At 42.1% G+C, this 26,485-nt stretch overlaps 1 protein-coding gene across 1 annotated transcript in view; it reads left to right on the top strand.

Moving 5' to 3' along the window:
• ARHGAP32 (Rho GTPase activating protein 32) overlaps positions 1-26,485 on the top strand; it is a 212,873-nt gene that overhangs the window by 53,310 nt on the left and 133,078 nt on the right. Inside the window, exons 3-4 of the mRNA XM_082273549.1 lie at positions 2,870-2,976; positions 7,968-8,052. Coding sequence (XP_082129675.1) covers positions 2,870-2,976; positions 7,968-8,052 — 192 coding nt within the window. The remainder of the gene's footprint in view (positions 1-2,869; positions 2,977-7,967; positions 8,053-26,485) is intronic.

A 26,485-nucleotide genomic window follows, 5' to 3' on the forward strand; every position in this document is an offset into this window, starting at 1 on the left:
AATCGCAGATCGCCGCCATTACGCGTTAAAAAAAAAAAACACAAAAATGACAAAAATCTTTCCCTTAGTCAGTAAACGCAATAACTTTTGCGCGAACCAATCAAAATACGCTTTTTGCGATTTTTTTTTTTTACCAAACATAGGTAGCATAAAATAAATTGGCAAAAAATGTTAAATTTTGATTTTTACATTTTTTGGGGGGGAATTTCATATAAAAAAAAGGGAAAAATATTGCTATTTTTGCAAAATTGACGCTCTTTTTTTGTTTATAGCGCGTGATCAAAAAATCGCACAGGTGATCAAATACCGCCAAAAGAAAGCTCTGTTTGTGGGAAAAAAAGGACGCCAAATTCGTTTAGGTACAGCGCCGCACGACCGCGCAATTGTCCGTTAAAGTCACGCAGTGCCGAATCGCAAAATACCCCCTGGTCGTTTAGCAGCCAAATCCTCCGGGGCTTAAGTGGTTAATATGCTTGGATAAAGCACTCTGTGAACAGCCAGCTTCTTTAGCAATGACCTTTTGTGACTTGCCCTCCTGGAGGGTGTCAATGACTGACTGTCTTCTTGACAAGTCAGCAGTCTTCCCCGTGATTGTGTATCCTACTGAACCAGACTGAGAGACAATTGAAAGGCTAAGGAACCCTTTATAGGTATTTTGGAGTTAATTAGCTGATTAGAGTGTGACACCATGAGTCTACAATATTGAACGTCACAATATTTCACAATATTCTAATTTTCTGAGATACTGAATGTTGGGTTTTTACTAGCTGTAAGCTATAATCATCTAATTAAAAGAAATAGATGCCTGAAATATATTACTCTGTGTGTAATGAATCTATATAATATGAGTTTAACTTTTTAAATTAAATTACTGAAATAATATAACTTTTTGATGATATTCAAATTTTTTTAGATGCACCCGTATGTATGTATGTATTTATTTATTTATTTATTTTTGAACCTCTATGTTTATTCGACTGCAAATCATTAAAACACAGTAGCACATTGATGTAAATGTGTCCTATACAAATCCAGGGCTGGTGTGAACCAGCCCTCATCCATTAATAGAGGTATAGATTTGAGCGAGGAACGTTTTACCTCTATACTAAATGTTAGAAGGACCCAGAGTTGTATAAAGTACTCGAAACCCATACTTGAGTAGAATTGGAAGTGCTCGATCAAAAAGTGACTTGAGTAGAAGTGGAAGTGCTCGATCAAAAAGTGACTTGAGTAGAAGTGGAAGTGCTCGATCAAAAAGTGACTTGAGTAGAAGTGGAAGTGCTCGATCAAAAAGTGACTTGAGTAAAAGTACAAGTGCTCGATCAAAAAGTGACTTGAGTAGAAGTGGAAGTGCTTGATCAAAAAGTGACTTGAGTAGAAGTACTAAAGTATTCAACATTTTTTGTACTTAAGTATTGCAAGTAGTTTTTTAAAAATGTTGCTACTCAAGTACTGAAAGTAAAAGTAGAAGTACTGTGTTATGTAGTTATTAAAGAAAGAAGTCAAAAGTTTGAACATCATATTGTTTTTTATTATTTCAAATGCAGCTTTTATTTATACACACAGTAGCTTTTATTTTCGTATGCGCTGATAATACACATGTTTTGAGCTTCATGAAACCTGCCATCTACTGTTCTGGCAGTGGTAATTTTTATAATAGTAACGAGTAACTATGCAGCACAAAAAAAAATATCGGAGTAGAAGTATTGAAATCATTGAAAAAATGTAGTGAAGTAAAAGTGGAAGTAGGAGAAAAAAATTCTACTCTATGAAAGTACAGATACCGCATTTCGGTACTTAAGTACAGTAGTGAAGTAGTTCTACTTAGTTACTATACATCTCTGGATGGACCTCATCCTGTGTGAAAGAAGCGTAACATTAATAAACTATAGAGGAATTACTAATCTCCTCAATCTATTATGTGATGGAGATGAACAAGGACAGACATGCCTGAAGTCCAGCCTGGATGACGACTATGGTTCCATCCATAGACACAGTAGAGGGGTGAATGTAGCCCCCTACGGACACGAAGTGTATTATTGGCAGGATCAACAGGTGAGAATAAAGGCAAAAAAGTCTAATCAAAGAAAATGCACCCATCACTTCTAAAGAGTGGTTATTATAATTAATATTTGTTTTGGGATTGGATAGATGGAAGCCCTAGAGTTTTTTTTTTTTTTTTTATCTGCCCACATCTTCCCTTGTCCATTCACACAATGCCTTTTTTGTGGATCATTTAAAAAATACAAGGTGTTCTGTGAATAGCCAAGGGAGAGGGAAGCAGATAAAGGATACACCGTGTATAAGAGCTCTCATATCTGCAGGGCTATCTGTAGTATCCTGCATGGTGATGTAATGCAGTTATCTGCTCCTTTGGTACACCTGAGTAGAGGCATTTTTTTTATCCTTTGAAGATATTGTAAAATTGTCTGTTCATGGAGTTCTACCTAATGGCCAATCACTAAAGAAGCAAGGAATCTCCTTGCAATGAGAACAAAATAATAGCTATGAAAAGACTTCTTTACTGTAAAAGCAGTGAGAATAGGGAATATATTGCCACAAGCATTAACTCTGGGTGATATGGTGGATTTAAAAAAAAAAAAAAAAATGATGAAAAAAAGAATACAAATATAAAAGATTACTTACAATTATAAATAAGCATAGCAGAAAGCTGATCAGGGGATTTAGCCAACCTCTGTTAGAGGTCAGGAAAGGTTAAAACAAAATGCTTTGTATCTGCGTTTGATTGCTGTAATAGTGATATTTCCCCCCAGTGATAATTCCTCCTCCAGGAGATTATAGAGTCCTCTAGCAGATGTCTGGTAATTCTTTCATATAAATTTGTGATATTTGTGTGCATCTCTTGCAGGCCCGGGGAGCAGATATCCCAGTTCCTGGAGAACTTCCCATCGCAGTGGAACTTCCAATGCGCTCCTCTAGCAACACCGCCAGCATGAAGGTCAAAAATGTTAAAAAGTGAGTTTCCTTCTAATTTATCTTTTATAGTGTCCTTTCAGACTATATAAGGCTCAATTCACAAGGCTAATTCAGGATAAGGATTCTTATGACCGTAAGTCCAGTGTGGACATGGCCAAAATACAGATCCTTATCCGTGTGTTAAAGATTTGTGAATTAAGTCTATCATGTGTAAAGTGGAGCATTTATTATGAAATATTGTGAATAGATGCTGTCTCTGTAAGGACTGTTACAGATTTTTAGGTGTTTAGAGCAGCTTTTTTTTAAACTAATTTTCAATACTTAACCACTTGACGACTGCGCACAGTATATTTACTGCGGCAGTCAGCCCCTCACAGGCAGAGTGACGTAGATCTACGTCACTAGCCTGTGAGGGTCTAGGGAGCGAGCGCGCGCCCCCGGAGGCGCGCTCCCGCTCCTGTGTGGTCACGGACCCCCCCGCTCGTGTGACCGACGGACCCGATGTCCGCCGGTCACTCAGCGATCGTCGGGGGAGAGGGAGAAAGGCAGGCAGCTTGTGTAAACAAGCCGCCTGTCATTCTCCCCGGTGTAGAAACTGTGATCATACGGTTCTACTATGTAGGACCGTTGATCACTGTTCCTACAGCTCAAGCCACAGCCAATCACAGTTAGAATCACGCCCATAGGGACACACACAGCCCCTCCCTCTTAAATAAAGTTAACCCCTTCACTACCAGTGTCATTTTGCAGTAACAGTGCATATGTATAGCACTGATTACTGCAGTAATGTCACTGGTAACCCCAAAAGTGTCAAAAATGGGTCCGATCTGTCCGCCGCAATGTCGCAGTACCGCAAAAAAAATCGCAGATCGCTGCCATTTCGCGTTAAAAAAAAAAAAGCAACAAAAATGACAGAAATCTTTCCCTTTGTTAGTAAACGCGATAACCTTTGCGCAAACCAATCAAAATACGCTTTTTGCGTTTTTTTTTTTTTTTACCAAACATATGTAGCATAAAACAAATTTACCGAAAATGTTAAAAAATTTTGATTTTTACATTTTTTTCGGGGGGGGAATTTCATATTAAAAAATTTGAAAAATATTGTTATTTTTGCAAAATTGACGCTCTTTTTTTGTTTATAGCGCATGATCAAAAAATCGCACAGGTGATCAAATACCACCAAAAGAAAGCTCCGTTTTGTGGGAAAAAAAATCGTTTAGGTACAGCATCGCACGACTGCGCAATTGTCCGTTAAAGTCACGCAGTGCCGAATCGCAAAATACCCCCTGGTCAGGAAGGGGGTAAAATCTTCCGGGGCTTAAGTGGTTAAACTGATATTCACTTCACAACAATAAAAATAAAGCTAATTGGTTTCCCTGTTTTTGTAACCAGTTTTGGAGACTGGGAATAAAAACAAAAAAAGTTCAGCACATGAGTAGTACACCCTGTTCTCCCCTGCTTCCGTTCTCTCCCTCACACTTGCCAGCAGTTCTCGTAAATAAAACACCAACCAATATTCTAGGACACCACACAGGACTCTATTTTTATATCATGTGGCCACTGTTTAACCACTTCAGCTCCGGGAGGTTTTACCCCCTTAATGACCGGGTCAACTGAGTTGCTTTAACTGACAATTGCGCGATCGTGTGACGCTGTACCCAAATGCGTTTTTTATTTTTTTGCGCTATAAACAAAAAAAGCACAATTTTGAAAAAAAAAGCAAATATTTTTTACTTTCTGCTACAAAACAGTTTTTTTTATCAATTCAGGCCAAAATGTACTCTGCTATATTGTTTGGTAAAAAAAAATTCTAATAGGTGTATATTGATTGGCTTGCACAAAAGTTATAGCGCCTACAAACTATGGGATAGATTTATGGACTTTTTTAAAAATTGTTTTAACTAGCAATGGCAGCGATCAGCAATTTTTAGTTGGACTGTGACATTGCTGCAGACAAATCTGACACTAAGTGACACTTTTTGGGGACCAGCGATACCAATACAGTGATCAGTGCTAAAAGATATGCACGGTTACTGTATAAATGACACTGACAGAGCAGGGGTTAACACCAGGGGTAATCTAGGGGTTAGGTGTGCTCCTAGGGTGTGCTTTCTAACTGTGGGGGAAGTGGATTCACTAGAGGAAAAGAGAGATCTGTGTTTCAGCTTAGTTGAAGCACAAGATCTTACTCTTGTCGCAGATCGCCGTTCTGTCATTCCGCGGAATGATCGGCGGGTCCTGGTGGCTGACAGAACGGCGGTCTGCTTTGTTTAAATAGGCAGACTGCCGTTCTGTCATTCTGCGCAACAATCGGCAGGTCCTGGCGGCCATCATGGCCGTCAGACCCACTTATTGGCTCCCGCTTTGTCCAAACACAGCGGGAGTGGTGCTTCGGCAGCGCGCATGCGCCCCTGACATCTCCCGCACAAAATCACGTACACGTACGTGATTTTGTGCAGCCAGGCTGCCCTGTCGCAGTGTATATGCAGCAGACGGCCTGGAAGTGGTTAATATGGCGGTCTAGGCCAGGTTTTCCAGGAAACAAGCACACTAATGGCACAGGTGTCTGCTGGGTTTACATTACAGACGTAGAGAGTTTGAGGTCCGTGCCCCACCCTCCCGAGAGGGTCGGTGATTGCAAGGGAGCCGTGAAAGGTGCACATTGCACCATATTGTCCAAGACAGGACAGATTGAGAGAGACAGTCTAAGAGACGGAGCAGTTGGTAGCTGCAGGACAGGAAGTAGATATCGACCGATTATCGTCAAAGCCGATATATCGGGGGCCGATATGCACTTTCCCTGATATATCGGAATTGGCCCCTGAGGTCACCGATATTGCCGATATTTCGGGAAAGTGCTGTACCAGAGTGATGCCTGCAGCTAGAGGCATTACCCCGGTACCGGCGTCCAAAGCCGATGGTTGGCTGACTTGTAATGACAACCGATGCGGCTGACATTACTAGGAGCGGGAGGGGACTCCCTCCCGCCACCTTCCACGGCTTGCCCGGGTCTCCTGTCCCACCAGGAGACTCGGGCATCCTAACTGCACGGCCGCCGAAGAGAAGACCCGATCAAAGCCGCATTCGGCTCTAATCGGGTCTCAATGTTAAAAACAAGGAAGTGATGTCATGACATCCCTTCTGGGTACTCGGCGGCAAATTCAAAAAAATGCGAGCAATCAAAACAGCCATACTTGACATTTTGAATGCTTTTAAGTGCAGAGGAGGGGTTTGGGGTCTTTTAGACCCCCAGATCCCTCCACCAGTCTTTTAGACCCCCAGATCCCTCCACCAGAATACCTGTGGAAAAAAAAAAAATTAAATGTCCGAAAATATCAGCCAATATCCGTCGATACCGATATGCGATGACCAAAATATCGGTATCTGCACTAAAAAAAGTATATCGATCGATCACTAATAGGAAGCTAAGCTGACAAAGGTACAGTGATTTGTGCGCAAGCACTGGGGCTGTGTGTTAGATGGTCTGGAGGACTAAGGCATGAGGCCTGAGCAGTAAAGCTGCAAGGAGAGCCACGAGGCTGAATTCTAGGTTTTGTCCTATTGATGGCGAAAAAACCCCTGCGTGGGATGCTTTTCATTTGTCAATTTTGCTTTCTTTTAAATAAAATTGGGAAGAAAAAGCCCTGAAAAGACACTTCTGATGTGGAGTAAATTCACTGCTTTGCACTACCAATGAGCTACAAAATCCCCAACTTGTCACAGTCATGAAAAGCAGAGGTCTCCAAACTTTCTAAACAGTTTACTGTCCTTAAGACTTAAGGGGGGGACAGACTGTGGGCATTGGGAGTAGAAAAGGTCCAGACATCAGTGGGAATAAACAATGCCCCATCTTTGGTGTCAGTGGGAGGAATAGCACTCTATCATTTATGTCTTCCGGGAGGTATTGTGTGCCATTGTCGGTGTCATTGGGAGGAATTTTGTCCCATCTTTGATGTCATTGGGAGGAATTATGCCCCATTGTTGGCAATGGTGGATGAAAATAGTGCCCAAAGGGCCGGATAAAAGCAAGCAAGTGGCCACATCTTGCCCCTGACCACACACACATACATACATACATACATACATACATACATATATAAATATATATCTACACCCAGATACATTTTGTCATCTTTCCCCCACAAATAGAGGTTTCTTTTGGTGGTATTCTGTATCTTTTATGTTTTGCACTATGAACAAAAAAAGGCCTACAATTTTGAAAAAAAAAAATATATATATATATATATATATATATATATATATATATATATATATATATATATATTTTTATTTTTTTTTTTACTTTCTGCTATAAAACATATCCAAGAAAAAAATAAAAATATATATTTTTATTTTAATTACCAGTATATATTATATTTAGGCCAATATGTATTCTGCTACATATTTTTGGTAAAAAAAATACCAATAAGCTTATTTTGATTGGTTTGAGCGAACGTTATAGTATCTACAAACTAGGGCATATACACTGGAATTTTTATAAATTTTTTTGATTTTTGACACTTTGCAGGAACCAGTCACGCTAATACAGTGATCAGTGCTAAACATATGCACGGTCACTGTACTAATGACACTGGCTGGGAAGGGGTTAAACATCAAAGGGTTAACTATGTGCCTAACCAGTGTTTGTGTGTGCTGCTTTGCAGGGACACAAAATCCATCCCTCCTACCCTCGTGTGCGCCCCCTGCAGGCGGACGTGCAGAATCACGTATAAATACATGTTTCTGCACTGTAGCAGTATATGGGACGGGGTCAGTAAGTGGTTAATAAATAGCCAGAGCCATCATCAGAAAAGCTTTTTTTCTCTGGATTATTTTCACCTTTGTTTAAATCTGGGGATAATGAGTACAGAAAGTTACTAAAACAGCTTTGTAAATAGGTGGAAGTGTGTGAAGACTTACAGTACTATGAAGAATACTGAGAAACCACAACTTGCCTGTTGGGTGTTGGTTTGATAAAGGGGTTACCTGGTCACATTTACTCACTTTGTCCCTTTGTCTTCCACCATCAGGTTATCGTTCACAAAGGGTCACTTCCCAAAGATGGCCGAGTGTGCTCACTTCCACTATGAGAATGTTGATTTTGGCAGCATCCAGGTGAGCGATCTCTCCGATATTTGTCATCCGTGTTCTGAATCAGCCACTGCATATAATATGTGTATCCTGTGACGGGTTGTCTCAGTACTTCGTACAGTGCTGCTGAAAATATTACACAACCATATTAATGATCCAGCTCTGACCTTTCCTTCTTGCTTTTAGCCCAGTGTAGCAAACAAAAGAAATTGCAATGATTTCTCTCCTCTGGTTGCGAGAAAGCCAGTCTTACCAAATAAATGCCTTTTAAAAGGTCACTTAACTGGGCCAGTGTGTAGTGAAATCCCCATCTCTGAGCAATCTCTATCTGTATAATGCCACGTTTTATCAATCTTTTTAATATAGAGGAACCCTTGAAAAACTTTCTGGTCTTAGGGAACCACTGCTAATAATTACTATGTCTACAGCCCATGGCACATTAGTGTGATGGTTCCTGGGAAGAATGCTCCTAACATTTGTGGTCAGTGGGTAACTTTGATGACTCTACAGATAGATAAAGAGATTATTATTTTCAGTAATGACTTATCTGAGAGGCAGAATTTGCTCATTGCCCTGGAAACCCCTAGCAACCACTGGTGGGACCCTGGCTGGTCTAATAAGTGGCTTTCCACCGAGCATGTACAGTGCATATGGAACTAAAAAACATGTACAGTATCTCACAAAAGTGAGTACATCCCTCACATTTTTGTAAATATTTTATTATATCTTTTCATGTGACAACACTGAAGAAATGACACTTTGCTACAATGTAAAGTAGTGAGTGTACAGCTTGTATAAGTGCCGGGTCACACTTGTGCGATGCGGGAAGGCTGCAAATTCGCAGCCTGTTCCTGCATCGCAAACGCACATCTGGCAGTTCACACTGCCATATGCGATACGCAGGGGGTGTCAATGAAATGTTAACGACACCCCCAGTTTGATCGCATATCGCAGTTCGATCTGACAGTTCGCACAGGATCGGATCGCACAAGTGTGAACCACTGTGCGATCCGATCCTGATGCGGCTGAAAAAATGCCTCATGTGCGACTTTTGTGCGGGTGCAGTGCGAATTTAGCCATACAAAGTGTATGGCTGAATTTGCACTGCACATCCAATCGCATGTAATGAAGGAGCAGTGCGCTCCGATATTACATGCGATCACCGCACACTCGGAAGTGTGAACCGGCACTAACAGTGTAAATTTGCTGTCCCCTCAAAATAACTCAACACACAGCCATTTTTTTGTCTAAACCGCTGGCAACAAAAGTGAGTACACTGTACTCAGTGAAAATGTTCAAATTGGGCCTAAAGTGTTAATATTTTGTGTGGCCACCATTATTTACCAGCGCTGCCTTAACCCTCTTGGGCATGGAGTTCACCAGAGCTTCACAGGTTGCCACTGGAGTCCTCTTGTACTCCTCCATGATGACATCACGGAGCTGTTGGATGTCCGAGACCTTACGCTCTTCCACCTTCCAGGATGGTTGAGGATGCCCCACAGATGCTCAATAGGGTTTAGGTCTGGAGACATGCTTGGCCAGTCCATCACCTTTACCCTCAGTGAGGCAGTGGTTGTCTTGGAGGTGTGTTTGGGGTCATTTACATGTTGTAATACTGTCCTGCGGCCCAGTCTCCAAAGGAAGGGGGATCATGCTCTGTTTCAGTATGTCACAGTACATGTTGGCATTCATGGTTCCCTCAATGAACTGTAGCTTCCAAGTGCTGGCAGCACTCATGCAGCCCCAGACCATGACACTCCCACCACCATGCTTGACTGTAGGCAAAACACCCTTGTCTTTGTACTCCTCGCCTGATCCTAACTGGTAGTCCATGTGCTTAGTCTGCTTGTCTTCAGCAAACTGTTTGCAGGCTTTCTTGTGCATCATCTTTAGAAGAGGCTTCCTTCTGGGACGACAGCCATGCAGACAAATTTGATGTAGTGTGCGGCGTATGGTCTGAGCACTGACAGGCTGACCCCCCACCCCTTCAATCTCTGCAGTAATACTGGCAGCACTCATACATCTATTTCCCAAAGACAACCTCTGCTGTATGGTTTCACCAGTATGAGAAAGAGTGATAACACCAAATTTACCACACCTGCTCCCCATTAACACCTGAGACCTTGTAACACTAATGAATCACATGACACCGGGGAGGGAAAATGGCTAATTGGGCCCATTTTGGATTTTTTCATTTAGAGGTGTACTCACGTTTGTTGCCAGCTGTTTAGGTTACTCTGTTATACAAGCTGTACACTCACTACTTTACATTGTAGCAAAGTGTCATTTCTTCAGTGTTGTCACATGAAACGATATAATAAAATATTTACAAAAATGTGAGGGGTGTACTCACTTTTGTGAGATACTGTGTGTCAGGTGCTGCCACCAGAGGGTGCTGGAGACACAGAATTACATCTGTTCTACCAGATTCAAATTGATTGAAAGAATGCTTTGAGCGGTTTGTTATCTTTATTGTATGTATAAATGTGTAAAGCTGATGGTAAATATCAAATGACTTGATGGAGATAGAAATTTCTGGTACATGCTGAAATGGAAATTGGCTCTATTTTGCAGCATAGTTCCCTCTGTTTACCCCTCCTGAATATACTGTGATGTTAGGTAGAGCCTGAGAAATGTCCGTTTAGGTGTGTGAGTGCATGACAACACCTAGAATAGGAATGCATCAAGTGAAAAGGGAAAAGTTAAAAATTATTTTCATACTTGTTCTGCATCTGTAACCTAAAGTATTGAAGCCAATAGATAAGCTTTACAGCCAGGGAGCTAGCATTTTCTCTAGAAGAGTTCCACATGACCAGCCTATATATAGGTTTTCCTAAGAAATGACAGTATTATTGAATGAGCTGTATTAAATCTTGCATACATACCATCTATGATGGCTGCACCTATATGTCAATGTGAGGGTATTTGTTTGTGGAAGAGGTCGGTGTCATCAGTGCATCATTGAGCCTTTCACCTACCCTAGGTTCCAAAATTCCACTTACACTTCTCTTGATGATCAGTTTTGACTTTGGACAGTTTTCAAATGATAGTGACTGTGACGAATTTATGTACTTGGAGAAGAACCCTGGGAGTCATTTGCCTGCTGTAGTAGTGTGAGCCACTAGAGGGCCTTTAAACAATATTGACATGTTATTTTAGGGGAGCACATATAGGATAATAGAGATAAACGTGTCTTTTGTATACATCAGCCATGTCCAACCTGCGGCCCAGGGGCCACATGCGGCCCGGAACCCCAGGCAATGCGGCCCACTGCCCCCTGGCAATTTTTTTTCTTGCTGGGGAGGAAGGAAGTCGGGTCGGGGGCATGGCCACAGCGGCTTCCAACGAACGGTAGGCAGAGGCTGCCTCGGAGGGGAGGAGGGGGGGGGGCGAGCATGTGCAGTGTTTCTGACTCCTACCACCATGACCACTCCTTCAAATCACTGAAGTGGCCATGGTGGTTAGAGTGTTCCTTTAATATCTCTCAGAAGAAGTTAAACCTCTGTATACTGATTCCATTTCATTTGATCATCCTCTAGTTGTGTTAAATTAGTGCGGGGGGTGCGGCGGCGCGGGAAGGGCGCGGCGACATTTTATTACTTGTATATCTTAACTATAGTATATATTTTATATGCGGCCCGAGAAAATTTCTCTACACTCAATGTGGCCCAGAGAAGCCAAAAGGTTGGACACCCATGGTATACATAGTTCCCCTGTTCCTCAGTTCTTGTATGACTGCGGTTTCCCTGACTGTTCCTTTGTCTTTATATGTATAATCCTGTTGTCACATATTAGTTCATGGCTATCTGTCACAGACCTGTTTGTTGTACAGAATGCAGAATCTGTTATCCAGCCAGGTACTTCTGCATTGGAATAAGACTTTTCTGAGACAAGCAATGCGGCGTTCATTTGTATTCAGTACTGGCAAGTCGCGTTTGCCAATTTGTGGATGTAATTAAGTTTGCAGAAGTATTGATCTGCGTGCAGATTGATGTTTGTAATTCATTCCTCCCATGTCTCCGGTCCAGTAGTAGACGGCTCGATAAGATCTTTAAAGAAAAAGGCTGGTCTGTATACTACTTGCAGACGATCCTCTGTTCTCTATACACTGTGATATGGTATTGTGCTGTGCAGATATTCCATTGTATGGTCTGCAGTGAGGTGACATTGTCACTGCTGTACTCTTTAGCTTTGCTGAGCCTTTGCAATGGCGCTGGGTTGGTAGTGAGGTTAGTAGGCCAAGTGGCAGGAGCTCTCTTTATATTCCTGGATAAGCCAGTGAGTATTAGATGACACAAGTCTTTGGCAAGGAACTAATGCATTTTTTTTTCCCTTCAAAACTGATACTGATGTATATCTGTACCTTACAGGTATTATTTTGGTTTTGTGATTAGAATATTTTTCTACGTTAAAGTAGAACTATGGCCTCCCATTAAAACCAATATGCGTGTTTTTGGAAGGTTGAGGACATTAACAGGCTGGAGAATCTGATTGCGGCCTCCCAACATAAGGGGGACAAACACACGGACAAGTGGAGGATCTGGGATCTCTTTGTCACATCCTGAGAAGGGGCACGCCTGTTGGCAGAGTGACCCCCCCCCCCCGACGTGCGATTGAATTGCGCACAACCTGTCATTTCTAGTCCCCGTGGTCCGTAGCGTGGGGGGGGGGGGGGGTGCAGGCCCCCTCTTCCCTCCTCCCCCCCTTTCTTCTTCCCCGTACCCCTCTGCTCCCCTTCTCACCTTCCCTCCTTCGTTTATCGGATTCCCCTCTCTCCTGTTTCCTTCTCTATCTACCACTCGCCCTTTTCTCTGCTCCCGTTTGTGCTTCTTCTCTCCTTCTGCTCTTTCTGGGGTCTTGGTGGAGACCGACTGTATGAAATTTGGAAAAAGTTACATGCTTGGGAGGGCTTCCTTTTTTTTTTTTTTTTTTTTTTTTTAGAGGACTGCTCTAGCTTGTCGTTTCTCATGGGGGACTTATGTTTGATCTCCTATCCCTGAGGGCCCTCCATGGTCTTACAGCTTTGTTCCTCCTTAAATACTGATGTTGTACTTGATCTGTTTATATTGTACTCCTCTTATATGCCTTTTGTTATGCCTGTACCCGGTAGTTCTCAAAAAAATGTATTTCTCTTACGTCCTCCGACAGTCGCCGCCCACTCATACAGTCGTCACCAATGGGTATTGACTTCCGCTCCGCAGGAGTAGCTAGTGACGACTGTATGAGTGGGCGGCGACTGTCGAAGGACTCAGAGAAAGGAATTTTATGGTTACATTTTTTCCAAAAATTCCATTATTTGCAAAAAAAAGAAAAATGTGTAAAAACCAATATGCTTTGCACCACTTAATTGTATATACAATTGTACTTACAGTTTTCTCTTCTACAATTCTTCTGCAAAGACCAACAAATATCTGTTGCCAGGAACGTCCACCTAATGCAGCTTACTTTCACTCTCATGTAGGTTTGCATCTTATTGCACTGCAGTGGGTTGAGAAGATGTTACAGGGAGCATGGCTATCAACGTTTTCCCTGGTGATTCACAAGTGAATTAGCACATTATGTGAAACTTACCTGAAAACAAAGCCCTCCAGGGCCACGCTGTCACTGCTGAGAAGGCTTCCATCTTCACCTGGTCCCCCTTCCATGTTGGTGGACTCCGGCTGTGTGAGTGGCCGGAGCCGCTATGATGTCACTCCCGCGCATGCACGCAGGAGCCACTGTTGACGTCACAGGACTCTAAAGACACAGCCCGGGTGGCCGATCCTTTAGAGTGCATGCACCGGAGACATCTCCAGGTACATGTACAGTAAATATCTCCTAAACTCTGCACGTTTAGGAGATAATTACAGTACCTATAGGTAAGCCTTATTATAGACTTCCCTATGGATAAAAGTCAGAGATGGGAGTTTACTATATAATACACTATACAGCTGTTCTGGAAGTTGTCTGAGAAATGTTCATCCAAGTTGTGAATACTTCAGAAGTCTTCCTTGTCCTGCTTTTTAGAAGGTGTCATTGTGGCATAGTACCTACTGTAGGAAATTCTTAGTTTTAAGAACTATTACATGTTGGATAAGGAATATCTTTTCCTTCTGTTGGTTGAACTAGATGGACTTGTGTCTCTTTTCAGCCAGACCAACTATGTAACTATCTAGCTATACACATTTTTGAGCTGACTATTTTTAGGGTCGTTGATGTTCTTGATGGACAGTCCTCTGGACAGATACAGCCCTAAATTTGGAATAGTAATCATACTGGTAATGAGCTCTTGTATTTCCCGCAGGGATGTGTGGCAGGACTCCGATCTTACTTCTCTTCTCTATTCAGGAAAGGGAAGTAGTTCAATGTGAAAAGGTTTCCGTGTCGTCTGCCAGGGAATTCCAGCTTCATGCTCCAACATCGGCATCAAGTCAAGCTGTGCTGACTAACTGTGGTCAGATCTGTTAACTCTTATAGAGAGCGCCAGTCTCCAGAGATGGAGGTATATGGTGCTGGGACAGAGCAAGTAACTCCTTTATATGTAGGTTTGTCAGATGCAACAGTCCCCTGGCATGATATAATTTTCAGAATTACAAAAATGTTTCTGAAATCATCTAGAGCAGGGGGGTCTCTAAACCTTCTAAACAAAGGACCAGTTTAATGTCCTTTAGACCTTAGGGGGGCTGGACTGTGGCCAGTGGAAGTAGAAAATGGAATATAGAATTATAGAATAATGCCCCATTTATCATGTTAGTAAGAAGAATAATGTCACATCTTTGGTGTCAGTGGAGGAATAGTGCCTCATCATTCTTGTCAGCGGAGGAATAGTTCCTCATCATTGCTGTCAGTGGGAGGAAAAGTGCCTCATATCAGTGGGATAAATAGTGTCCCAAGGGCCGGATAAAGGCAAGCAAAGGGCTACAGTTTGGAGACCACTGACCTAGAGGGTGGCATTGGTGAATGGACACTGATGGTAGCTACTCCATCCCTAGAATACCATAATATTACCCATAATTGTCTCTTCTATCAGATTAAAGAATGTTCATCCCATTCCTCAATCAAGATGAATTTACACAGTGGATGGTTTCTTGTGTAATGCGAATCTATTTTGCTCTACCTGTAATTCGTACTGAATGTGTCCACCACTCAGCCGGTTGTTTCAGGACTCCCATTCAGCACACGGGTAATATGCAGATTTTCATCTCTATTGTTCAGATGCTTCTACTGTGTTGAAAATCCATCCCCCATCCATCCCTCCTCCAATCCGTATAACAGTAACCTTTTAAGGGAGGCCTATAAGGCAATTGGTATCCATGAGGGCTGGTACAGAAAGTACACAGTGTACAGTGTCTTTTACAGTGGTGTGTTTTTGTGTCCAATCTGCTTTCCCATTCCAAACTTATGGGCCATACACACTATAAGATTTTCTGAAGACTTTTTCCTTTAGATTTACCAAAACCATATAATATGAGGTCAAACCTAAACACTTTCGATTTGTATGCAATCTGGCAGGCCCTTGCACTACATAGAAAAGTTAAATCTGAAGTAAAAAGTCTTCAGAAAATCTTATAGTGTGTATGGCCCTTTAGGCTAGGTTCCCATCTATGCAGTTTGCAGTTGATTTGTTTTCCCGGTGCATTTTGCGGCGCATATTGCGTTATTTCACACGCGTTTAAATGCATTTTTAGTGCGTTTTTGGATTTGTTAACCGCTTGCCGACTGCGCACAGTATATTTACTGCGGCAGTCGGCCCCGGCCAGGCAGAGTGACGTAGGTCTACGTCGCTCGCCTGTCACTCCTTCCAGAGCCAATAGCGGGCGGGCGCGCGCCCGCCGAGGCGCGCGCCCGCCTCGGCTCGTTCACGGAGGAGTGCGGGAGTGTGACTGGCGGACCCGATGTCCGCCGGTCACACTACGATCGCCGCTACAGCGGGAGAAAGACAGAGCGGCTTGTGTAAACAAGCCACCTGTCAGTTCTCCCTGTGTAAAAGTGAAGATCAAACAGTTCTACTATGTAGAACTGTTGATCTTTGTTTTTACACTAGTAGACCTGTCCCTACACAGTTAGAATCACGCCCCTAGGACACACTTAACCCCTCCCTGTCCAATACTGTTAACCCCTTCCCTGCCAGTGTCATTTTTGCAGTAACAGTGCATATATATAGCACTGATTACTGCAGTAATGTCACTGGTACCCCCAAAAGTGTCAAAAATGTCAGTCAAGGGTCCGATCTGTCCGCCGCAATGTCGCAGTACCGCAAAAAAAATCGCAGATCGCCGCCATTACTCGTTAAAAAAAAAACCACCAAAAATGACAAAAATCTTTCCCTTTGTTAGTAAACGCGATAACTTTTGCGCAAACCAATCAAAATACGCTTTTTGCGATTTTTTTTACCAAACATAGGTATCGTAAAACAAATTGGCCGAAAATTTTAAAAAATTTTGATTTTTACATTTTTTTTGGGGGGAATTTCATATAAAAAAAAGTGAAAAATATTGTTGTTTTTGCAAAAATTACGCTCTTTTTTTGTTTATAGCGCGTGATCAAAAAATCGCACAGGTGATCAAATACCACCAAAAGAAAGCTCTGTTTGTGGGAAAAAAAGGACGTGAAATTCGTTTAGGTACAGCGTCGCACGACCGCGCGATTGTCCGTTAAAGTCACGCAGTAAAAAATCGCAAAATAACCCCTGGTCTTTTAGCAGGAAAATCCTCCGGTGGTAAAGTGGTTAATGTTGCTAGGGGGAGGTGTCTGCTGTCATGCAAGAATCGCACTAAAACCGCATACACATGCATTTTTCGTTCTTTTTTTTTATGCATTTCCATTGAAGCCTATAAAACCAAAAATGCAATCTGCCGCGGACAAAGAGGTCCCTGGCCCTGTTCAAAAATTGCACCTGTTGAAAACATACAGAAGTGAGCGTGACCCATAGGAAATCATGTTCAATTGGCCTTAGTCCATTTTTGCAAAATGCATAGGTGATAGCCTAACTGTTAACTAAGAATTTGCTCAGAACAACTGCTTAATCAAAGCACATGAAAGCATGTGTCATTTGACTGGCTTCTCGGCCTGATGTACATGAGCCATAAGCATGATAATATAATATCTACAGCACAACTACAGTGTAGCTTGATAACTTTTATAGAGTTGTGATGACATGTTAGTACTTCTCAAGTGAAGGATGATCCTACCAACCCAAACAGCATTTAATTAATAATAATGTATATTTAAACTTACACAGAACTATTTATTGGGCCAGTAAGCATGGTTATAAAAGCACAATTATCTGATATAATGTTGGTTTTTCCCTTCTCTTGGTAGATCACTATCTACTCTGTCCTGGCTCTCTCTCCTCTCAGTAATTCTATCTGATCCGAGGATTATTATGGAATAGATCTCTTTTCATGCATTCACAATTCCATCACATAGTAGCTAGCAATGTTCCACTAAAGCCTAGTACACAGGGGCAAAAAGTTGGGTGGCATTGACTGGTTCAATAGAAACCGGCCGACTTTCAGGCCATGTGTACTGGAGTCAGTAGGCTCAACAGAAGCCGGCCTTTTGTTGAAGGGTCATGACAACAAAAGGTCTGCTGATTGGCTCCCGATTAGCACTCTCAGCCAGTTTTTTTTAAACAACAAGCCCGGATCCTCCTCTTCTTGGGTCCCTCTTCGCCTTTCCTGGCCCCTCCCTCCTGTTGAGCGCCCCCACAGCAGACAACTTGCTATGGGGTCATCTGAGCCAGGCTGCAGCTCCATGTGTCCATTCAGACATGGAGGCTGACGTTTGGCCCTAACCTCTCTCTCTCCTGGTAGGCTAACTGACTTTGATTGATATCAGCTGGAGCCAATGGCACCACTGCTGTGTCTCAGCCAATCATGAGAGAGAGTCCGAGGGTTTCATGGACATCACTGGATAGAGATGGGGCTCAGGCAAGTATTGGGGGGTGCTGGGGCAGCTGATACACACAGATAGCTTTTTATTCTAATGCATAGATTGAATTAGGATAAAAAACCTTCTGCTTTTACAACTCCTTTAATGATAAAAAAGTGCTTTTATCATTATGTGTTTCTATTGGAGAGGATGATGAGAAAACCTCTTCCTAGAGACACAGAAATCCCCCCCCCCCCCACCACCACCACCATCGATTTGGGTTCTACTCTAACTGTAAAGAAAGCCATTTTGTTCTGCCTTGTCTTATATTTGTAGGGGGCGGATGAGTTATGTGTGTTAGATGGGAGCCGGTAAAGTGTTCATCTTGAACAGATTAGGGATGATCGTTCCTCTCTATGTGTGGAGTAGGTCAGGTCACACACACAGCTGTCTAGATGACGGTTTTACAGTTCCCAGTAACAGTTTGTAGCGGTTTACGAGAGTCCGGTACACAGTCCACACTGTGTGTACTGACTGAGCCTCGTTCTCTGCTGGATCTAGTTTCACCTCCGGAGAGAACTGGGGGGAGCTCTGCTTCGAGGGGTCATTGTGCCCTGCAATAAAACTGACTGCAAAAACTTCATTTGTATCTAACCAGTATTTACTGAAATTTTAAAGAATTTAAAGTAGAAAGCCAAAAGCAGAACAAATAATGACAATGGGTACAAAAATTAGCAAAATGAATCAAAGTTGTTGATTAAAGGGGTATTAACCCAAAGGGCCCTTTCACACGGGCTTTCTGATCAGGTCCGCCTGTCAGTTTTTCAGGTGGACCTGATCGGACCCTCCATTCACCCCTATGGAGTGGCGGATGTCAGTGGTGACATGTCTGCTGATACCCGCTGCTATATGATCCTGTCCGCCAAATTCAGACAGATGGTGACCCTATTTTCCATCCATCTGGAGGATCGGATGAAAATGGACAGGTGGTTCGCTTTCATCCGATTCCCCTATAGAGGAGAGCGGGGCTCTGACAGGTCCGTCTCAGCACAGAGCGGAGAGGGACCTGTCATCCGCCGGATCAGCGGCTCGATCCCCGCCAAGCAAGCGGATTCTGTCAAAACAGAGGCGTCCAGCATCAAGTGGCGCAAAAACAAAAATATATTGCAGCATACCATTTCTTAGATGTGGAGGCTGCAGTATATTTCTTTTTTTTTTAGACATTTTTTATTTCTTTCACCTGGTGATCCAGCCAGTAAGTCAATTATTTTTAACCACTTTAATTCCCAGGCCACTGTTCCACTTTCATTGCAGTCGCACCTTGAATGACAATTGCCCGTTCTTACAGCACTGATAATTTTTATCATTTTTTTCACACAGACTCAGTTTTCTTTTGGTGGTACTTAATCACTTTTTTTTTTTTTTTTTGCTGAATTAACTAAAATAGACTGAAAATTTAGGGAAAAATGCATTTTCTTAGTTTCTGTTAAAAAAGTAGCAAATAAATAATCTTTCTTCAGTGAAAATAACAAAAATCAGTGTATATTATTCAGTTTGTAGGAAAGTTAGAGAGTCCACGAACTATAGCATATATATCTGAAAATCAATCAGTTCTGATGTACTGATGACCTATCTAATTTCTTGAGCCCCGAAAATGCCAGGACATTGGTATAAGCAACCATTTTTAATGAATAAAACTGGAACTGATTCATTCAGTGAGTTTTGTTGTGATTAGCTGTGATTGGCCACAGCTAATGAAATGGTACAGATGGACTGTGATTGGCCTGTCTGTACCATGTGATCACTGACTAATCACAGCTAGCAACACAATTGTACACAATGGATGGCATAAAAGGAAGCCATCCATTGTTTACAGCTGTTATATAATCTGCTGTGATTGGTCACAGCAATCACATGGTACTGGCGACAGGGCGGTAGAGGGGTCTGTCTTTGCTTGTGTTCGGCTGTCATCCTGCTATAGGCTGGGCGGGAAGTGGTTAAACTTCTTTTAACAGACCAAGCTGTCCAGACATAATAGCAGTTAGAGTGTTGAGGCAAACCATTTACTACTGACAGTGGTACTTAAAATGATCAGCTTTTATTTATACAAGACCTTTATCCCAAAAGGAAAAATAAAGTTTTCTGTGACTACTTTTAAAGTGCATTAGCTAGAGTTTAGCTTTAATTTGTTAGCCAAATCCATCCAGTGGAGATACCCTAAGACAGGAAGTGCCTTACTGGTCTTATCACCAGGTGACATAAAGGGTGGAAAATTACATTTTTGTTTTTTTAATACTGCGTTAATATCTCAGTTAAGCATATAAATTAACAGTTCAGCCTCATATTAGATGACTCAGCCTCATATTAGATTTGTATTCATCCTCATATTTTACTGCTGTATATGGTGCTGACATATCGAATGTAGGCATAAATATCTAATTTAATGTCCCTGCCACAATCAACCCCTGCCATTATTCATTTTTATCTGACATATTCTACAATGTTGTACAGAAAACACTGTGCAGCTCACATCAATGGAGAGGAGCAAAGGAGCTTACACTCTAATGCCCCACTGCAGTGACACACTCACAGACACACTAGGTATAGGTTTAGATGTTTTACTCTACCAGTATTTTTCCTATGGTAGTAAACTCCATGCAGATAATGAACCTGGTGGTGATTGAACCCAAGATACTGGTGCTGTATTACAGTACATTGCTGTTAATCCTGTTGTCTCTGTGTTATCCTTAATGCGGAGTTCCGCCTTCCCCTCCACCCCCTCCAAAAATGGATATCTTTTTTATGTCCTTTTACATCTTTATAAAGTTCCATTACCTTGTTATGCAGGACTTTTGACAGTTATTTTCTGCTCCCTTTGGCTCAGTATCTAGCCTGCTCTGTGTATCCACGTGAGAGCTAACAAACTTATTAAAGCAGTGTTCCAGCCTCCCCCTCCAAAAATTAAAAGTCAGCAACTACACATACTGTAGCTGCTTACTTTTAATATAAGGACACTTACCTGTCCTGGAGTCCAGCGATGTCGGCACCGCAGCCGATGTTTGCATCGGCTGCTGGCAGCTGCCGCCACCATTGCCGGTAAGGGAGCTCGGCAGTGAAGCCTTGTGGCTTCACGGGCGGGTCCCTACTGCGTAAGTGTGAAGTGTGCTGTGCATTCCTATTGGCTCGGTGGCGGGGGAAGGAGGAGGAAGCCAAACTTCCGAGGGACGGCACCGTATCCCGGAAGTGGGAAAGGGTACCTGTCAAAAACAACTACCCGTTCCCCCCCCCTCCCCCCTGAAAGGTGCCAAATGTGGCATCGGAAGGGGGGAGGAAGCAAGAGAGCGGAAATTCCACTTTTGGGTGGAACTCCGCTTTAAGAACAGCGAGATTACTTTTCTGTTCACATCTCTTCATTGGAAATACATAAAAATGGGTTCCGTTGTTATCATACACTATATTTATAAATATTGTACATCTCTAGTGTCATAATGTTTGTTCTGCAAGTTTGTATTATTTGCAGCGTTCACATGGAAATTCATTGTGTTTGTAAAGTACGGCAATGTAATCTTACACTAGACTTAAAACCATGAGTGCTGACATGGCACAAAGGATGGAAAATAAACGGTGTGAGGAGCTCCTGCAGCGCTGACTCATAGCCGGGATCAGTGAATGCACTGTGTGTTCCCTGCCAGGGAGTCTGGCTGCCTCCACGTAAAATATAAACTCCTCCCTCCACTGTCATGCCTGGCCAGTTCTAGTTCAATTGTAATATCTTTGGTCCAGCTTGCTTTTTTTTTTTTTTCTTTTGTCAAAACTGATGTGAAGCCAGATAGGACAATTATCAGGATTACAAATATTATTTAATACTATATTTTTAGTATAGGATTTTATAGTATGCATTCCATACCAATGCAAAAAGAAATCCCATTTTTGTCTGATGCTGTAGACACAACTGATCCAAAGGTCTGTGTTATAGAATATAAACAAGAGTCCCTTCATATCACTCACAAAACCTCACTCTGTACAATTTATTGGGTGTATAATAAAAATGAGATTTGTTCCCTTTTTCAGATCTCCTGAGGCTGGAATCACAGCAGAAATTCATACATTGAGCATTAAGGATTGTATGCAATTAAAGTGCTTGGTAAAATGCAGGTCAGCGCAGCCAAGATGCAGCATACTGGACTATCAGAGTGGAGTGCAGGACCTCCTTGAAAACAAGGGGTTTGTCCAGCACTGAGCGGTCTATCTGTTTCTAAGCAGTTGCAGACAGCCAGGAACCACTGCAGTCATTATATTAATGGCACCTAGCGGCACAGGTGCAATGACAGCTTTGTTTCTTAGAAAAATGAAATTATTTTCATAAAAAAAACCCTATAAAGCATTTTATTACCTCTAAAAATTTGTTTCCATATCGGTTAGATGCGTTTAGGAATGCATCCATCTCTTTTTTTTTTTTTTTTAAACAATCTAATGAGCTGGCCAAAACCAGTTCTTGAGGGTGTCTATTTTACATTCTCACTGCTTTTATTGTGAAGAAGCCTTTCCATATTTCAAGGTTAAATCTCTTTTTATCCATAGGTAAAGAGTGCCCCTTTCCTCCTGTAATGATCTGAAAGTAAATAACTCAACACCAAGTTCACCATATGGACCACCTATGTATATATACAGTTGTGCTCGAAAGTTTGCATACCCTTGGAGAATTGGTAATTCACAGTATGTACTATTTTTAACCCCTTCACACCTACCGCCTCCTGACTCTTTAGGCATTCTAAAAGCCGGGAGGAGGGCATTCGGGTCATGTGGCCGCAGTGATTGGCTGTCCTAGCGGTCAAATTATTATAAAGCTCCAGATCGCAAATATGCATCCTTAGCATACCGATACCCACCGGCTACCGTGCAGGGAGCGCGCTTTCAGCATGGTAAGTTGTAACAGGGCCGTTTATATGTGGCCACTTGCCGTTAAAGCCCGCCTGCCAAGCGGGTGACCATATGCATACGGCCGGTGTCAAGAGGTTAAAGAAAACATAAGTGAGCAGGCAAAACACACATTTCCTTTATTTCTCGAGTGTAGGTCATACCAGGATGGCATGATCATAAAACAAAACATGGCAACAAGTAAACAAACAAAATGACCCCTGTTCAAAAGTTTGCATACCCCTAGTTCATAATACTGGGTATTTCCCCTGTTAGCATGCAGTCTTTTGTAATAGTTGTCTGAGGCCCCAAATTGTTGCAGGTGGTATAGTTAACCAATTGGTCTTGGGCTAAATGCCTCCATGTCATGCAAAGTCTTTGATCGCATTGCATAAACCGCACATTTGAGATCTCCCCAGAGTGGCTCAATGATATTAGGGTCAGGAGACTATGATGCTCACTCCAGAACCTTCACCTTTTTCTGCTTTAACCACTGGAGGGTCAGCTTGGCCTTGTGCATGGGGTAATTTTCCAGTATTTTCTGATAACATGGCGCAATTATCTTGCTATCAATTTTTACAAGATTCCCCATGCCTTTAGAGTTCATACACCCCTAACATATCAGTGAGCCACCACCATGCTTCACAGTGGGGATTGTATTCTTGCCGCTATTGACCCCTCTCCAAACATAGAGCTTATGATTGTGTCCATAAAGCTTAATTTTGGTCTCGTCACTCCAGATTACAGTGTGCCAGAATCTGTGAGGCATGTGAAGGTGTTGTCAGGCATACTGTAACCAAGTTTTGTGGCATTGGCGAAGTAAAGGCTTCTTTCTGGCAACTCGACCATGCAGCACATTTTTGCTCAAATATCGTATTGTGCTCTTTGAAACATCCACACCATCTTTTTCCATAGCAGTCTGTATATCTCTTTAGGTTAGCAAGCCGCTGAGAGCCTGAGCCGGCTGCTCCCTCCACAGCCCAGCACTCCAATTAGCAAGGAGGGGGCAGAGCAGAGAGCTACTGACTGACAGTAGCTCTCTGCTTGGAAAGCTGTCAGAACCAAGCAATTGGTGGTGTTTGATCGCTCGGTTCTCAGTGCAGTGGCACCGGGGGAGTGATGCTGCATTCAGCTAGGTAAGTATAAATGTGCAAAAAACCCAAACCCCATACTTCTATTTTAATACGATCACTATCCTTAAAGTGATACTAAAATCTTGGTTTTTTTTCTTTAAAATTAACAAACATGTTTCACTTACCTACTCTGTGGAGTAGTTTTGCACAGAGCAGCCCAGGTCCCTCTTTGGTGCTCCTGGCCACTTCCTCCTGTTGAGTGCCCCCACTGTAATCAGCTTGCTGTGGGGGCGCTGAGCCGCAGCTCCCTGTGTCCATTCAGACACCAATCACCTCTATGGTAAGCCGACCGAACCGTTGGCTTCACGCTGGGCCAGGAGACCCCAGAGAGGCACCGGTCTGTAAAAGCAATTCAGCTGCTAATAGGCTGCTAGGATTGCTTTTACATAAAAGAGAATCGGCAGCTGTAAAAAGCAATGCAGGAATGATGCCTGTAGCTGCAGGTATCCACCTGGTATAGCCTTCCAAACTGGCTACATATTTTTACATTGGCCAGTCTTCAAGTGGTTAAAATATTATTTTCTTGTAAAAACTCCTCTTTGAGTTCTTTCATTGAACTCTTCAGTATCTTCCTGACTATAGAAGTTAAAAAGGACCGGTCTGTAGTTACTTGGTAAAGCCTTTAGTCTATTTTTTAATATAGGCAGCACATTGGCTCTACGCCAATCCAGTGGCACCATGCCAATCATTAAAGAGTCCCTAAAAATTAGAAACCATGGCTTCAAAATAACAGAACTCAGTTCTTTAGGGACCCTTGAATGTTAGCCATTTGGTCCAGGGGCTTTATTCGCCTTTATTTTGTGTAAATGTTTCTGGATCATATCAATTTTGAGCCATTGTGGGTGATTAGGGTTATGGTAATATTATCGCCATTAAGGCTATTTTCCTTTGTATGCACAAAGCTGCAGAATGTATTTAAAATATAAGCCTTCTCTATGTTCTCAGTAAGCAGCTCAAAATTATCTTGTAAAGCTTCTATATGCTCAGGCTTGATCTTTTTACGGTTATTTATATTTAAAACCTTTTTGGGCGTTTGTCCTGCTCTCTTTTGCAACATGTCGTTCATTTTTATTTTTGGAGCCTTGATTTCCTTTTTGCATATTCTGTTACATGCTTTTAAATTATGATGATAGCATTTCTTTTTTATATTTTTTAAAAGATCTTTCTCTTATGTCCTCCGACAGTCGCCGCCTCCTCTAAGTCATCACTGTTGGGTATTATGTATAGCTATTTTAACTTTAGACCTGAGCGTCATGGGTTTTATTTTTAGGCTTTTAAACTTATTGTTCATGGAAATATATTTTTCAACATGTTTGCATACAGTTGATTTGAAGTACAGTATTCCCATTTCTGTTCTGTGTTCTTAAGTCACAACATTGCCTCCCAGTCTAAGGCCTTGTTCACACCTGAATGTTTTTCAGCTTGTAAAACGCACAGCTCTGCAGCTCTAAAACGCCCAACAAGCAAAATCATATTCATTTCAATGGCCCCTGTTCACATCTGAGCATTCTGTTGCCTAAAGGAAAACACCTAAAGCTCAAAAAAGTACATGAGCTTCTTATTTGCAGATTACAAGCTTTTTTGGCCCTATAGATTTCTATAGAAAGGCCCGTAAAATGCTTGTAAATCACTCAAATAGCAGCTTTCCAGCTAAAAAAAAGGCATGAAGTTGTAAAACGCTTGTAATGCACTTCTAAAACGCTTTAAAAAAGCTTGTAGAAATGTGCCAAAAAATGCTTACAAAAATCCCTGAAAAATGCCAGTAAATCGATACGCTCAGTAAGTGATTGGAGTCTTGTAGAGCAGCCCTCAGCTGTGGAAAATTTACTCTCTGAAAATCAAAAGTTTTATATATCCAGTATATCCTCCTGTTTACAGCTTACATTTAATGGAAGTCATGTTATGGATTTTGCAATCTAAGCCAAAAAAAACCTAGTTCTCTTAATGCACCAAAGCTTCCAACTCACCTAATTTGCTTGGCAGACTTCTGGCACTGGGTAACAAGCACTTTAATTCTGTCGCATTTTCCACTTGTGTTTTGCATATTTTTTTTATTTTTTATTACAATCATGCTCTCATTTCCAATGGTTGTTTGTAACACGGGAACCTTCTTATCACCTGCCATAGCCTGCCACCCATCTTTCCCATTCCACCCACCATTAGGGTCTGAGTTGTTTGCCACATTCTATTCTAATTCTCCCTTCCCCTCAATCCTAGTTTAAATACTCCTCCAGCCTTCCTATAAATCTCTCTCCCTGAACAACAAACCTCCTTCGATTTAGGTGCAAACCATCTTTAGCATATAGGTTGTACCCCAATGAGAAGTCAGCCCTGTGCTCTAGAAACCCAAATCCTTCCCTCTTACACCATGTCTTTAGCCATGCATTTAGTTCTTTAATCTCCTACCTATCCTGTGTTGTGCATGGTGCAGGCAGTATTCCAGAGAATATCACGTTGGAGGTCCTTCCCTTTGACTTGCAGTCTAGTGGGCAGGGGTTCCTCCCCCCCATGGCCGCTGTCACATTTTCAAATCTACTGGGCTCTAGGGGACTCTG

Source organism: Pelophylax lessonae (genome assembly GCF_965119305.1).
Source record: "Pelophylax lessonae genome assembly, chromosome: 12".
NCBI lineage: Eukaryota > Metazoa > Chordata > Amphibia > Anura > Ranidae > Pelophylax > Pelophylax lessonae.